General features: G+C 43.7%; 1 protein-coding gene across 1 annotated transcript in view; it reads right to left on the minus strand.

Moving 5' to 3' along the window:
* Mipep (mitochondrial intermediate peptidase) overlaps positions 1-16,945 on the minus strand; it is a 100,283-nt gene that overhangs the window by 69,945 nt on the left and 13,393 nt on the right. The window contains exons 6-10 of the mRNA XM_034499146.2: positions 16,486-16,668; positions 15,802-15,958; positions 9,786-9,834; positions 7,074-7,134; positions 3,196-3,248 (exon numbers count right to left, since the gene is read on the minus strand). Of these exons, the coding sequence (XP_034355037.1) occupies positions 3,196-3,248; positions 7,074-7,134; positions 9,786-9,834; positions 15,802-15,958; positions 16,486-16,668 (503 nt within the window). The remainder of the gene's footprint in view (positions 1-3,195; positions 3,249-7,073; positions 7,135-9,785; positions 9,835-15,801; positions 15,959-16,485; positions 16,669-16,945) is intronic.

The raw sequence follows: 16,945 nt of genomic DNA on the forward strand, positions 1-16,945 counted from the left end.
GCTAATCTCAGTAGGAGCAGTATCTGTAGGGAAGCAGTGTTCAGGCCATAAATATCCTAGGGGAGAAAGCTATGGTGGGATTTTCTGCACACACTGTGGTCATCCTTTTGAGCGGCACCTGGGGAAGGCGTTGCCACGCTCACTGGGCTGAGGCACAGGTCTGTGACACGGCCATGCCCATGCCAAACAGTGCACACTCCCTCAGAATTCCACTCATTTCCTACATGTAAGGACAATTTTTTGTTCTTGTTGTCTTCCTTTTCTCCTCATCTCATAAACAATGGAGGATAATGACCAGTGAATTAGGTACTAGAAAAGACAGGAAGTGGGGAAGGAGTGAGACCCAGCCTGTCTAAGGTATACAGAACTGTGCTGACAGGAGAGTTTGCCCTGGATGCTGGAGAAGAGAGAAGGCTGTGGCCGTGGGAGGGCAGCGACGCACAATTTAAAGACGTGGCTTCAGAGCAGCCTTGAGATCGTAGGCCTTCAGGACCAACTAGGGGGGTTGCTGCAGCTGTGGGGGAAAGTCCCTGCAGAGGACATGACCAGGTGTCACCATCTGATCAAGGACAGGTCCCAGGACCTTCAGAGGAAGGGGTGGAGGGAGACAGCACAAATAGAGCTACCACCACCTAGAGTGAACACACGACTCGGAGGAATACATGGTGAAAAAGAAGGAAGGAAACTCTAGGCTTCTGTCAGACACTCAAGGGACCCAGAAGCCACCACTCCCTCTAACAGCAAGAACAATGGGACCAAATGGGACAGCAGCAGGACCCAGAAGCATCCAGGTCACACAGCAAAACATTTCCCCACAAACTGGAATGACAGGCAGAAAGCCACAAGTCCCTCAGCATGTACAGTAAGTACCCCACACTTGCATGAGTTTACCTCCAGGATCTCTATAATCCTCAAACTTAAGGTAGAGAAAAATCTCTCCTGCCAATAGTTAGTAGAAGAAAAGGAACCATTTTGAAATATTGTCAGAACATTCTGTTCTTAGTATGGCCTGCCCTCAAAAGAAACTACTTAACCAAAACCTAAGGGAAAGTCCAGGGAGTTGAGGGTTGGAACTGATGTAGAAATACCCAACCCGAGCATCATTCAGCCTCCAGAGCCACCCCAGCAAAGGGGGGGTGGGGGGGAGTGTGAGAACACTGTGAGGGTCACCCCAAGGGCACAAGCCATCAAGTTCAGCTGCTGTTACTCAATGCCCTCACCAGGGCCCAAAGCAACAGAGTGCCCACTCTAGGGCTGGAACTTGCTGAGATGCGGCTGAATACTGTCTTTCTCTCTATTGACTAATGCTGCTGATAGTTTGTGTTGTACAGAGACAGAATGCTATGACCCATTTGCAGCATGAGGCATGCTTAGAGTTATCAGAGTTGCAGGTAAGCAGGGGGCACCTCAGGGCTGAGGGGCCTTGATGCCTGCTTGTCTCAGATCTGAGAGCAGAAGAGTTACAGGCAGTCCACCATGTGACTGAGTCCCCATCAGAAAAGGGGTGGTCTGAAACCCCAAATTATTCATCAAATGCGGCATTTTGTCCTAACTGATCAAGATGGGCAATCTCCTGACTCCATCTGCCTCCCAACTGCTGTAAAGTGAGCAGACCTTTCACCATGTGCCCCGCACCATGCTGCACTGCTTACCTACAGGCTCCAAAATCAAGGAGGCCTATGGACCACACACTGAAGCCTCCAAAACTGGGATCAAAACCAAACCTTTCTTCCTTAGACGTCCACTGTCTCAGATAAGTTGTTAAAATGACAGAAAGCTGAACATGTACACTATCAGGAAACACTACTGTAGACTAGGTATCAGATGACAAACTGACATTAGGGAATGATGTTGAGGTTCATAAGATGTTCATGTCTTCAGAGATGTAAGCATGTAAGAAGAGAAACAAGCCAGGTCTGATTTACAAGTGTGAAGCTAATGCTGTGGGGAAAGGGAGGAAGGACAAAACAGCAAACAGAAATCAAATGAGAACACAGGAAACAAACCCAACACAACTTACACTCACTGTACTTAAGAGCTGAGTGTTGGACAGATACTTACAGTGTTCTTTTGTGTTTATTTTGAATTTTGAAATGTAATTTCATAATAAAGTTTCATTTTTAAAAATTTTAAGCCACCAAGGTCACTACATCTCCACCAACAGACATAAGATTTTACACAGTAAATAAAAGTCCTTCTGTGACAGTCTCATGTTTTCTGAATTATTTTATAGTAATTTACAGAAATAAGTGTAAACCACATTTATTTTACTATGTGACAGCTTTTGAGATTTTGGAGGCTTAGCAAGGAGTAAATAATCGGAAACTGTCCTTTCTGAAGACATCTTGATACCAAGCAACAACCAGCACATACCCAGGGCACTGAGGCTTGCTGCTGGCAGGAAAGGACAGGATGCCTACCCAAGCTTGAAGAGCAAAACCCAACTCTGACAGGGCAGATTAAACAACTCTAAAAAATGACCCCTGAGGGTCAGGGCAGGGATAGGCCAACATTTCTTAATGAACACCTTTGTTGTAATGTTTAAACCATGCAAATGTACTGCCTATTCAAAAATAAATTCTCATTTTAAACAAAACTATTTCAGATATTTTTCTCATCTCTTCATGTAGTTCATATATATTTTACATACTTGAAAGACTTCATTCTCTGAAGAACCTAACAGAAAAATCAAACAGCAGCTGCTCCTTGAGATTCAGCCACAGTGTTTCATCCCACCATAGTCTTCCCCACATCACTCCCGGGCAGGCCTAACACGTGCTGAGTCTCCACTACTTCTGAACAGGTTGTTTTTCCTCTTTAGGAGCATCTGAAGTACTTAACATAAAGCAAAACAGCCCCATGTAAGGTGGAAACGTAAGGGTTCTTTGGAGAGTCATTTGTGCTGCATGGTGTTTTGCTGGGGCAAACATGTGAAGGGGTGTTGTCCTGAAGTGGACACAGGTGAAAGACTAAGGCAGACTCGTGAAGAACGTTTCACTGAAGCAGACATAGGTGAAAGGATGTTCTGCTAAAACAAGCGCATGCAAGGACACAGCTCTGTCATCCGGGAGAGACATGTCTCAGGGAAGGGAGATGTGTGATGTGGGCCCCTGAGCAGCTGTATAACTAACGTGCAACATGCTCAGTCCACACAACTCCCGTCCTCCTCTCACGGGCCTTTCTGGAGAAGCTTACCTCTCTGCACGAATCACACCGCTGTAGTACGGAGGGTCCCAAGGCATTAGTTTCTGAAAGGAAATGGTTCACTGTCAACAAAGATATTGACTATTTTTTAATCACAAACTTGGCCAGATTATAAAGTACAAGCCAATTTTTAAAAACATATCTATCTAAAAAATGTTTTAAACCATGGCAAGGCTCAATTTGACTTCTCTGTAGCCAGTGCATAGAGGTACAAATAAGGCATAACCCTAGAATCTGGGGCCAAGGTAAATGACATTCTACAGTGTAATCAACAAAAGTTAACATTAATGGGTTAAATCAGCCAGAATAAGAGTTTTCTCAGAGCATAATAAGTCCACAAACTATACAAACTCTGGAGGCTGGGGCAGGACCTCAAGTTCAAGGCCCTGTGCTAAAAGGCCAAAGCCTATCTCAAAATAATAATAATAATAATAATAATAATAATAGCAATAGTACATCATGTCATATATTATATAATATACATCATCATTATTATTATTATCATTATTATTATTATTATTATTATTATTATTATTATTATTATTATTATTATTATTATAGCAATAGCAGTTGTGTGACAGCCAGTGAAGAATGCTGAAAGCAAGTCTGAGCACCTGAATTGATGGTTTACCTACCAGAGGTCAAATTACTATATACATGATGGTCACTCCCTGAGTACCTGCTGATAAGTCAACAGCACCTCTCACTCAGGCACAATCCCTGGCTCAGAGTAAGGGCTCAGCATGCCAGCTGCCCTGTGTCCCTTACTCTCCCAAGTTTCAGCTTAGCACCCAAGGAAGCAGGTGCCCCTTCCCACATGGCACCATGGCACTCTGGGCACAGCACGTGTGGCAATGTAAGAGTGCAGACTCATGGTCTTTCTCGGCGTAAGCACCTGAAAGGCAGGGATGGTATATATCCCGGAACCTCCACCTCCAGGAGCTCAGGACCCAGTTTCCAGCTCCTCTAGCTGTCGACTATGCACCATCTGTGATGGTGGAGTAGGGCTCCTACCATAAACATGAGCAGACAGCAGCCTTAGTACATGGTCTAGGAGGGCAAGTGAATTAACAAGGGAGCAATTAACTTAGCTCATGATGGGGGGTGAGAGGACAGCTCAGTCAATAAAGCTCTTGCTGTGAAATAATGAGGACCCGGATTTAATCCCCAAACACATGTAAGAAGCTGAGTGTGGCAGACTATAGTGTAATCCCAGTACCAGGAAAGAAAAGACAGAAAAATGCCCAAGGCTCACTGGCTGGATGGCCAATTAGGCTGAACCATTGAGCTCTGGGTTCTACTAAGAGATTCTATCTCAAAAGATAAGATGAACAGCTGATAAGAAATGACTTGTGACCTCTGGCTTCCATACATATGCACATGTACCCTTCCACAACTCACCCAAAACCACAACCCATGGGAAGGGTATTTTTTAAGCAACAGCAACAACAAAAGAACACACAAAATTTATTATATGCCTAAGGCACAAGCATCAACTTGACCAGAACAGAGACTATGTGGGAAGATCAGGACTTCACCAACATTTGCAGGACTGCCTGTATCCAGTCATACAACATATTGGGAGGAAAGGTACAATGTACATCAGTTTTGACTGAATTAGCTTTCTGCAACATATTTTTAATTGTTTGGTCCATCCAACTAAATTCTGATCTATTACCTAGTATCCTGTATGGATGTACCCACCCAAACATTAGCTACCAGGCCAGATACAGCAAGGCCCCAGACTGGCATGCTGCTTTAGTCCTATGCAGTCCAGCAATATATAATCTTATTTACTTCTTAGTGGGTAGTCTGGGAAACTGGCATAGTTTCCAAATCTTCAAGGCTCCTTTCTGTATATTCCCCCATTCCTATAGCTCTGAAAGGTGCTATCAAATCAAGAATCATTAACAGTAACACCTATGAAAGCATGGTGTACACAACCCCAGAAAGCCTGTGGTACCTTAGAGCCCCATGGAAACAAAGCTCCCAATGTCTGCAATCCCATCACTTCAGAACATCTCAAGTGCCTGGGCAGCATTCTAGCCAAAATGACACTTGGTCTATCCTGTCAGATCATATGACCTTATGATTGAAAACAGCACATATAAGTAATGGTATATTAACTCTCCAACCCTGTGTCATAACTTGGTTCAAACTGCTCTTGGTCAGCTGTCTCTTTCACAAAATGTCCCATTGATCTATACTATATTGATAACACTATGCTGACAGGAACAATTGAACAAGATATGGCAGCCACTTTGGACTTCTCTCCAATGCATATGCACATCAGAAGATGGGAAATAAATCCTACAAAACTCAAGGGCCTCCCACCTAGTGAAATTTTTAGGAGCCCAGGGGTATGGGGCATGCAGAGATACTCCTTTTAAAGTAAAAGATAAATTATTGTACTTGGCCCCTATTACCACCAAGAAAGAAGCACAAAGCTTAGCGGGCCTATTTAGATTCTGAAGATAAGGCATTCCTTACTTGGGTATGTTACTCTGGCTCATATACCAAGTGACTCAAAAACCTGCTAGCTTTGAGTGGGGCCTGGAGAAGGCTCTTAAGACAGATCCACGCCACTGTGCAGGCTGCTCCACCACTTGGACCATATGATCCAGCAGATACCGGAGTCATAAACATAAGGTTAACACTGAAGTTCAAACTGTCACTTGCTAGATCAAGTCTCCACTATGCTTCATCAAAAGCTACCATGAAATGGGAAGTTGACTTTCTGTAGAATAGAATTAGTGCTTCATAAATACATTTTCTGTTAATAAACATCTATAAACGTACACACACCAACTAATTGATAAAAATTCTGGGTTTCCAGGCAGCCTCAAATTTAGATCTATGTATCAAACACTCCAATACCAAACTCACTAAGACCACCCATTAAAAGGACTACACAGGATTCCAGGAAATCAAAAGGAAGTCCTAGAATCAACAATATGAACCCACGTGTGTAATAGTGCATGACTATTATGGAGTAATGAAATGCTTTCTGATTGGATTTGAGGCCATGCCACAGGAACTTATGCATGATATATTGTAAACCTGATTAGAAGTCATGGCTCCAAAAGTCAAGGGCCCTATGGCAGAACCTACTATGGCTACCTTGCTAAGTAGAAACAATATCAAACTGCCTTCCACACACTATGTCTGTACCCACAGACTAGTTCTGCTCTCCGCTTCTGTTGGAAGTTCCTACTTTCAGCAGCTGACTAGTATGGCAGAAACTCATACCTGGTCAAAGTGCTGAGCATAAGGGACTGTTTAATGCTCAGCCCCAAACAGGACATCTACATCACCCCTCCTGTGAGGCCTGCGACCTTGTGGAAGAGGGCTGGTTAGAAAAAAGGTAAAAGCTGGAGTAGTGGGAGGCATGTGGTTGAACTCTATCTTCTGCACATGAGTGGTTGCTGCACCGATAAACTCACGGCAACAGTGGTTTCCTACACAAGACCTGTCTATCAATATTCCTTCATATTGATAAGGGATAACTGAGGCTAATAAGGTCCCACCTCTCCCTAATGGTTGCTGGGGGTGGGGGGGATCATATTCTACTGGTAAGTTGCCCTTAAACAACCCACCACCCCTGGTTATATAGGCACCCTAGTCAAATGGAGTGAAAGACACATTCACAAAACACATGATGGGGACCAAATGGGAAAAGGAAGGGGTTTGGTGGGAAGGAATAAAAGAACAATGGGGGAGGGAAATAGGATCAAATTATTCTATTCACATGTATGAAACTGTAAAGAACAAACTTAAAGTCATGCAAAGAAAGTTCTAGAATCAAGAGATACAGCTTTCAGTTGAAATCATGCTTATATTATTTGAAAATTTCCAACGTATTTACTCACAGAATTTTGAGGACTTAGTTTTGTTTTCATTCCTTGCATCATCTCGAAATCTTTTCTAGCTCTGCAAAACAAGTCTATCATTACTTATTAAAAAAAAAATTTAGTATTTTACAATAAGAATAAACTTTATAAACTTTCCGACAGTCACAATAAAATTAGGTATGTCTTGTACTATAAAAGCAAACTGTGACTAAACCAACTTTTACTCAAGTGTTGTATGAAACGACATAGATCACTGGGCCATTACAAATTCTACTGTGTGCACAATGTAGGTGAATGCCTTGAAAGTACTAAAGCCTGGGAAAACAGAAACAAATAGAGACTCACCAGCAACTGTTAGTCAGCACCCAAAGGCAGGGAACTAACATACTCCTCTCTATAGGACATCACAGGGAGCACATTTACAGCTGATACTCACCACTTTCCCCTATGGAAAAATTCTGAGCAATATGAAGTATCCTTTAGAATTTACATACATGCATGCACACATACATGCATATATACATAAAACTAGAAGGTACATTTGCTGAAAATGCAATCTATAGCTATACAGAAACAGAGAACTCTTGAGGCAAAAGTGAGAAAACTATGAAACTTCGTAATCACAGTGCCTCTTCATTAGAATAGAGACAGGGGTTCATTGGCATTAAAAGATTTTCAAAGTGACAAATATGAACCAAATTGGGAAGGACTCAAAAGCACAAGTTTAAAATCCAAAACAGATATGACTGGAGAGATGGTCCAGTGGTTAGCTCTTATGGCTTCCAGAGGACCTGGGTTCAGTTCAGCACCAAACAGCGGGTCACAACTTTCGGCAACTCCAGTCCCAGGAGATCTGATGCCCGCTTTAGACCTCTACAAACACCAGATATGTACACAGTATAAACACATACATGCAGACAAAACAGTCAACACATACAATAAACCTTTAAAAAATTTCAAAACCAAAATCTGAGCAAATACCCAATGTGCTCCTATGGTCAAAAAATGACAAAGGAGACAAGATAGCTTTGTGAGGCAGACAAGAGGCCACAGGCCTGAATTTCCAAACCACAGCACACCTCTTCCAAACCACAGCACACTTCTTCTTGGAACCCTGGCTATAAGAGGGTAAGGTGGCCATACCTCCTCCAAGTGCTGGAAGAGAGACCACTAAGGGCAAGGATCTGAGGGAAGGACAGTGGGGCAGGAAGGGGAATGCCATGTGCCATTACAAACATTGAGGCAGACAATCCTTAAAACAAAAATTTCAAATCCAGAGACCCACTACATCCAACTTCTCCTGTATTTATCCCCAAGAGACATGCTGCATTACGAGTTTGTTATAATTAGTAGCACAGTTTAAAAACAAATGGTTTCAACATGTTGGGTGTTGAGAACCACTCTGCCCAATGTTTGGGGGCCAAAATGTCGGGGACTGCTCTATCAATGTTGGAACCCGCACTGCCAAAAGCTTTGGGGGCTAAACTGTTAGAGCTTGCACTGCCCAAAGCTGCTCGAGTCCGAGGGTCAGGGTTCAGCAAGAGAGAGAGCGAGAATGGACGCAAAGAATGGAGACCAGACAGAGTGTGATTCAATCCCGTTTATTCTTCAGTCTCTTTTCTTCTCTCCAAGTCCCAAGTCTTGAGTTCCTAGTCCCTAGTTCCTAGTCCCTAGTGCCTCCAAGTTCCAAGTTTTTTCTCCAACTGCCAAGTGCCTACTACCTAATAATAATAATTTCTTCTGTCTGCCTCTCACCTTTTATATGTCTCACTTCTAAGCCACGCCTTTAGGTCATGCCTTTAAGTCATGTCCTTAGGCCTTGTCTCTAAATCTGATCTCTAAGTCATGCCCTTAAGTCACACACCTTTAAGTCTCACACACCCAAGGGAAAATCCTGGGTATCTAAAACAAGATGTTATTAGAGTGTGCTCAGCTGTTGTAGGCTATTGTAATCAAGTCTCTTGTCAGGGTATATGGCTCAAGATGGCTGCAAGGATGATAGCCGCCTTCTGTCAGCTCCCACAGTTGGACAGGGAGGTGGTGGCACACACCTTTAATTCCAGTACTCAGGAGGCAGAGGCAGGGGGATCTCTGTGAGTTTAAGGTCAGCCTGGTTTACAGATCGAGAGTCCCAGGACAGCCAGAGCTACAGAGAAACCCTATCTTGAAAAGACCAAACCCCAAAACAACCAAACAAAAGAACATTTTAGAAAGGTGTTGTTGAAGAAAGTGGGTCGATGAAGAGAACTGGCTAAGCTCTGAGCCAAGCACCTCAGGGAGGCTGCTCTCAGCATCTCCTTGGGGGATCATCTCCTGTAACAGATCTTACTTAAACTTACATTCTTAGTAAATTACTCCTTAATTTTTAAAACAAATCTCTTTAAAATTTTTTACTGTAGAAATTGGGGAGACATCTTAGAAGGGCATACATGTAAAGAGGACCCAGGCGCACACCATGCCGGGCAGTCATTTAAGAAGAGGAGAAAAGGGACCTCTGGAGTCAGCTGCCTAGCTGGACTTCCTGAATTGACAAGCCCTGGGTTCAAGTGAAAACATCTGTCTCAGTGTATAGGTGGAGCGTGATAGAGGGCACTCACCATCGACTGCAAGCTTCCACCTGCATACATAGTTGGATGTAGATACATGCAAACATACACACAAACATACAAACATATACCACACACATGAGCTGACTGAACAACTGAAATATTAAGTAGAATGCAGACTAACCTTTCGGAGAGTTTGTCAGATAGCTTCTCAAGGAACTGCATGACAGTCTCTAGAGATGAAATCCAAAAGAAAATGCCTTCAATTATGTGAAATCACATGAACATACATGTTAGAACTGTAGTGTGAGAGTTTTCACACATGTAGTGTCCCCTAAAGTGATCATTTTCAAGGGAGGCAGAGTTGTCTTCATATGATTGGAAAATGATCATTATTTCTAGACACTGATTATCTCCTGGGAAAAACAAATTAAACTCACAGAGTACTATACTAGTCCAAAGCCTTAGACTGTACTCAATATTAAGAGCACTGACAGAAGGCAAGAGGAAAACAACCTGAAAGGACAACGTAAACCCCATTTGTCCCCACTTAAGTTTCCCATTTGTCTCCATTTTGAGGACCAGGCCTGATTTCAGGGGAAATATCTTATCTCAGAAGGGGCCATCTACACTGGACAGCCCTTTATCTCATCACATGATTAAATGCTCGTGACATAGGAATGTAGACCACTGATCACCTGTGGCCCTCCAGCACCCACCAATGAAATTTTAGATTACCTAATCCTTCTAGGGAGTTACCCCAGTTCACTATAAGAAGGCCTGCATGCCTTTGTCTGTGGTTGCCATTTCAAAGAATGGTGACCCCCACACGCTCCTTGTTTCTCAGAATAAAATCTCTTTGTTTTTTCATACTATGTGAGTTGGGGGGCTTCCCCATTGATTTCAGACCCTTACAAACCCCAAATTCCTGTCCAGATATATGAACAAGAAGTGTCACAGATATGTCTAATTATTCCTAAGTTTCAAGATGGCTAGATGCTGGCTTGATTCTAAAAATCAGTGCATGCAGGAGTCAAGGCCAGCCCAATCCAGCTCCAAAGAGAAACCACATCTCAAAACAGTTCAACACCCCTAGCCATTGGGGAAATGCAAACCTACCTGAAATTCCTTCTCCTCTAATCAGAAAAACAAAACCGCAAGGCAAGAATGGGCAGAGAGGAGCCCTTATTGACCACTGCAGATGCTGTAAACTGTGTGACTCTAAAAATCAGCAGTGGAAGTTCCTCAAAACCTAAGAGAACCACCAGTAGGTCCAGCACACTTGTCTTGTGTGCTATCCAAAGAACTCGGTGAGTGTACCACAGCAATGCTGTACATCTACTCACAACAGCCAAACTACAGGAACAGTCTAGATGCCCATCAACAGATGAAATAATAAAGGGGAGGGGGGACAGAGACAGAAACTGAGAGAAAGACAGAAACAGAGACTAAGAGAGAGAGAGAGAGAAACAGAGAGACAGAGAACTTTACTCGGGCATAAAGAATTAACTTATGTCATCTTCAGGAAACTGGATGGAACTGAAGACAGTCACTTAAAATTTTTAACTTCTTCTTTGAAAATTTAACACACATATAGAATGCATTTTGATCAGAGCCAACCTCCCTCAGTCCAACTCCTCCCACGTGGCCCCCCAACCCCAAAACATCATGTCCTCAGATCATGTTATTAAGCAAAGTAACTGTAGACACACATGAGCACAGAAAGGAGGATGTCTGGGAAGAGTAAGGGAACTTACAGGAAGAGTGGGACTCAGGAGAGGGTAATGGGGAGTGAACAGGGTCAAAGTTCATGACATTTAAACAAAATAAGCCTCTGAAACTATCACCTTACATAATATACACCAATAAAGACATAAATGATATCATCACAGTTTGGAAAAATGGTTCACCAAAAACTCAACGTTAAAAAGCCAAGTTTCCCTGGGTCACTGTTCTTCATTTATAGACAACTGTAAGTAACCGACTCAGGATCTACACCAAGCGTAACTAAACAAGGTCTTCCCATCGCAGCTCTTCAGCCACAGTCACACCAGTGAGGACCCATGAGGACAAGCAGCACAACCTCTTTGCTCCCATGGAAGTATCCCATGCTGCCTCTGCCCTCAAACTCCGCACAATGCTTTTATGTGTGTTTCAGTCAGCCACAGACACAGCCTTTATATTTTCCAGATGATCTTTTCTATGGGTTTAATTTCTTGCCCTCTCTTTAAGCTATCTCCTTTCTGAGTCAAATGAAAGGCTAAGCAGAGAGTGGGGTTAACCGAAACCGCGGCCAGTTCCTTGCCCCTGTCATCTTCAGAAAGTCTCACACTCACTCTCGGGTGCCAAGTTAACTGCGTCAGAAACTGAAAAGGAGACAAAAGCCTGAATTCGAAGCAATCCCGCATCTCAGCTACCACAGACAACAGTTCCAAATAAACCTCCCCATATGCATTTGATTTCCACACAGCCATGTTTTATTCAGTCACCCATGGTTTTTCCTGGTGATATGTGAAGAGTCTGGAAACAGTATATTAAAAAGACTGACAGAGATGACGTAGTCAGTAAAGTGCTTGCCATGTGGGCATGAGGACCTGAGAAACACACACACACACACACACACACACACACACACACACACACACGGCAGCACTCACCTGCAACCTCAACACTGGGAAGGTGAACACATGAGGCTCCTTGGGGCTTACTGGCCAGAGAGTCCAGCCTAGCTGGTGAGGTCTAGCTTCAAGGAAAGACCATGTCTCAAAAAATAAGGTGCAGAGCAACTGAGGAAGACACCCATCATCTACTGCAGGCCTCCATATACGTGTGTGTGTGTGTGTGTGTGTGTGTGTGTGTACACATAGACACCACTGAATGTGAGACTCCCTAAAAATAGACCCGATGCTCACTCACTATGTGGCTGTCCCTGACTTACCACCAAATGGATGGCCACTGTAAGCTCAGTCCCTCTCATCCTGCCCTGCTCTCTGTGAAAACTCACCATTTCTTCAGTGTCACCATTGTCCTGAAACTCACAAGTCATCTATCAGCTAACGAACAGCCACCTGCTAAAATGGTATGGCACTGTTGTCTATACTAATTGCTTGGCTGTAAACTTTAGATCCTCGAGGACACAGGTCACAGCTCATGTGACTGTACAGAAGTTTCTCCCAAAATGTCACCATACCAACCACTTGGCAGGGGGGCAACTTGCTTGCCACCAATAATAGGCTCTGATTTTAGCTGCTGTGAGTCCCATGAACTCTAATAAGCCCAGCGGGGCCAAAGCCAGTCCCCAGTCCTCTCCACACTGCCCTGCCACAGTATTGAAGTCAGTGCTCCCTTAGGAGGACACATTCTGCTTCCTTTTCTTCTAAATCACTGTCCCACCACTCCTCAGAGAACCAGTGGTTCTTTCTTGCAGCCTGACCTCAGAGCAGCCCAGAGCAGGTTCCTTCTGTTCCTTCCAGTGTGTATACCCCTGTATTGACTTCATGCAGTTCATGCTTTGAGTAAATATTTCAACTCATATTTCCATCTCAGAGCCCTCAGCCCACAGCCGTGTGTCTACAGTGATCTCTTTCAAGACAACAGCATCTTTAACTTATCTTGAAGCAAACCAGGCTCCTGGTTCCCACTATAGTGACTTACTGTCTTTCTAGCTGCTAAGAGTAAAGTCCTCCCTTCAAAACACCATGTGTCTAGAAGCCAGTGCCTGAAGACCAATTGCACTGGCATCCTGGTCAAGATGCCACACAACAGCTTCCTTCCTCACCTTGTGCTGTGGCAATCTAGTCTTCCTGCCAGCACCACCTGTCATCACAGTCCAAGTCAGACACTTTCCCTCTCTGTCCAGACCCTGCAAAGTCCTTCTCTCCCCAGGACAGGTCTAGCAGCCCCTCAACATCTCTCTCTTCATTAAGCACCTGCTTTGGCTTTTCCTCTGATGTATCTGGCACACTTCAGCCTTGAGATCTGGGCACATGGTTGCACGTTTTCCTCAAGGGTCTGCAGATTCATTCTGACAAGCTGCCGCATCCTGCGTGCACCATCCCATTTCCACACAAGCCTCCTTGGCAAAGGTAGCACCACCGCACACTGAACGCTATGTCCTGTCCCTGAGCCATCTCTCCACAACAACACCAACTGCACAAAGGAGCCATTGTCTTCCCCGGCCACACTGACTGGTTTCTAGAGCCCAGGTGAGTACCTGATGGAGTAGCAGCTCAGACTTTCTGGCTCCAGCTACGAAAATCAAGGAGCTTCAGAGATGTGTGTGATTCCTGCTGTGTCATGTTTTAGCAACACCCCAACAATTAGATTCATGACCAATCCCTATCTTACAGGGTTGGTAAGGGGTTAAAAGCAACACTCAGTAATATTCTAATAATAATATTTTATATAGTACAAAAGTAAAAATACTGTATTTTAACATTACTGATATTAACAGTAATTTGAGTGATGTTTGTAGCGCACTTCTGCAATCTGGTACGGGGGTGGGGGGGAGGCAGGAAGATCAAGGCCATCCTCAACAACCTGAAATACACACGTCTCAAAAGCAGAAAACAAAAATTATATATATATATATATATTATATAATATATTAATAGCATCTACTATATAATATATTATATAGAATTCATGTAATATCATTTAGGAATTAAGTTATACAAGAGCTGGCCTGAGACGGAGCTTGGTGACAGAGAAGATGCCTAGCATATGTGAGGCCCTGGATTCCATACTGGGCATAAAAACATAAATAAAAACAAAACATAAAGTAAGTGCTTTAAAGGCCCAAGGACAAAGCTGAAGGAGAGCAGAAAGATTGCAGTATTTTTAGAAGTGGGTTTGTAGCTCAGCGAATCTGAGCAAGGGAACCCAGGAAGAATGAAAATGGCCCCACAGGCTCATAGGGAGTGGCACTATTAGGAGGTGTGGCCTTGTTGGAGAAAGTGTGTCACTGCGAGTGCTATCTCAAGTCTCAGAAGCTTGAGCAAGGCCTAGTGACTCACTGTCTCTTCCTGCTGCCAGCGGATCAACAAGTGGAACTCTCAGCTACCTCTCCAGCACCTTCTGACTACAGGCTGCCGAACTTCCCATTATGATGATAATGGACTCAATCTCTGAACTGTAAGCCAGCTCCAATGAAATGTTTTCTTTTAAAAGAGTTGCCCAGGAAATGGTGACTCTTCACAGCAACAACACAACCCTAGGTAAGACATGATGCAGCAGGTCATGGGAAGGTTGTGTAAGGAAGAGTGAGAAAGATGCACAGAACTCTGAGGAACAAAGGAGCATCCTGGGAAAAGAGGGAATACACAAGGAAGCAACAAAGACAGAGAAGGGAGGCTGGGAACGGCTCCTTTCCAGTGCTCCCTCCCTCCACAACAGCACACATGAGTGCTCTGCTGAAACTGTTCTGTCCACTCCTCCCTCTCATCAGCATCTCCACAGTACAGCTAAGAGTCTAAGCGGCTCTACCATCCACAACATCCTGCTGCTGATTCACTGCCTCATGGGTCGAATGCTGAAAGCCTCTGAGAAGCTCACATGCATCCATTCCCATTCCTCATTACTAGGGCAGCTCAGGCATCCTGAACCATCAGGACCTGAGCTCAATACAAGGCCAGTTTACCCAATCGCACTCCCCGCATCCACCTAGCATGAACCTGCCCTCTCAGGGCTGACTTCACCAACCATGGGCTTAGCAAGCACACAGCTTCTCATCCTCTTGCTCTAATTCCAGCCTGATGACACTGGGCTGGGCTAGAATGAAATTCACTTAAAATTAATAACAAGTGAAACCTAGAGTTGACTTACTCGGCACATGCATACAGCATACATCAAATTATTTGCTCTAATTAAAGATGAGTTCTATAAAGGTCAAACATACCAATAAATAGTTCTCTGAATAGATTTAAAAAAAACCAACAAACAAAAACAATCACTGTCAGACATGATAGCTCAGGAAGCTCAGGCAAGAAGATTGTGAGTTCAAAGACAGGCTGGGCTACCTGGTCTTTTGTTTTCTAATTCATTTACAGATATTTAAATCACAAGTTCTGGGCTGGAAACAGAGTTCCCTGGGGTGGCTCTCAAGCTCTGTCAATCTATCCAACCTCCAGAAAAACTAGAAACTAGAAATTCTGTTTCCTCCAAGTCTTGTTGGTTCTTAGAAGCTGGATAAATAGGCTCACCTGGAGTCTGAGCTATGGTCCCCTGGAGGGCCCTGTGGGAAAATGTAGAATAACCTACTAAGTTTGCCAGAAGATCTCTGCTGCTTAGCAATTCCTCTAAACACTTCAACTGATTAGCATTGGGATAAAGGAAAATTTTATAAGCAGCTTCCCGAACCTGTAGTTAAAAGGGGGGAAAGAAGAGAAAGTCAAAGATCTAAACACCATGGTTTAAAAGCCTACACAACCACCAGGGCCAATGCTCCCCACGATACCCACGTTAACCACGCTGGCCAGGGCTTCCAAAGCAAAAGAACAGGCCACCCCAGGTCTACTGTGCTTTTATAGGACACAGTGGCACATGTTGTGAGAAGACAATTTGCCAATGATCTGTCTCTGTGCCAGAGAGCAGCTGTTCCTGGGGACACAATGACTTCAAGAACTAAAACTGACCGCACTAGTTACTGACTGTACTCCAAAAGTTAACTCCTTGAGAGACATGAGTTTTAACTATTGTCCTTATTCAAAGCATTTGTGGAATTAACTATGTTACAAATTAAATTTTCAGATCTTATTGATGCAACAAGACCTTTAAGGTCATGATATCAATGTACCATGATAGTACATTAGTATATATGATAGCACAGTAATACACATCCATTGGTACTCAGATGGGAGCAGAGCAAAGCAATGGAAGGCTCCTACCAAGTCATCGGAGGCTTCTGCATGTAGACCATCAATGACTAAATGACTTCCGTCACGAGCAAAGTGGTGCTGAATGTGCTGTGGCAAGAGATGCTTCTGGATCTTGTTGGGAAAGTTGGTTCCCATGAGGAAAGCATTGCTCAAATCCAAGATCTTAACATTGAGGTCCACTGCTCTTCTGCGCTACATGTGGGAGAGAAGGCATTTAAAAGCAACGTAAACTAGCAGTTCACAAACAGACAAGCTACAGCAGCAGGAAAAGAACACCTGAACTGTTGACACAGAACACTTGCATGTAATCCTCTGTCCCCAAAAACCTTAAGTAAGTCAACACCTGGGCTGGTTACACCTGTTCAGTGGCACTTTTAAAAATTGAGTATTTGAAGAGGAGATTAGAAAGATGTCAAATTTAAAAGACTAGACTAACAGGCAAAGAGGGAAGGGAAATGAGAAACACAGA

The sequence above is a fragment of the Arvicanthis niloticus genome, chromosome 3 (genome assembly GCF_011762505.2).
Source record: "Arvicanthis niloticus isolate mArvNil1 chromosome 3, mArvNil1.pat.X, whole genome shotgun sequence".
NCBI classification, from domain to species: domain Eukaryota; kingdom Metazoa; phylum Chordata; class Mammalia; order Rodentia; family Muridae; genus Arvicanthis; species Arvicanthis niloticus.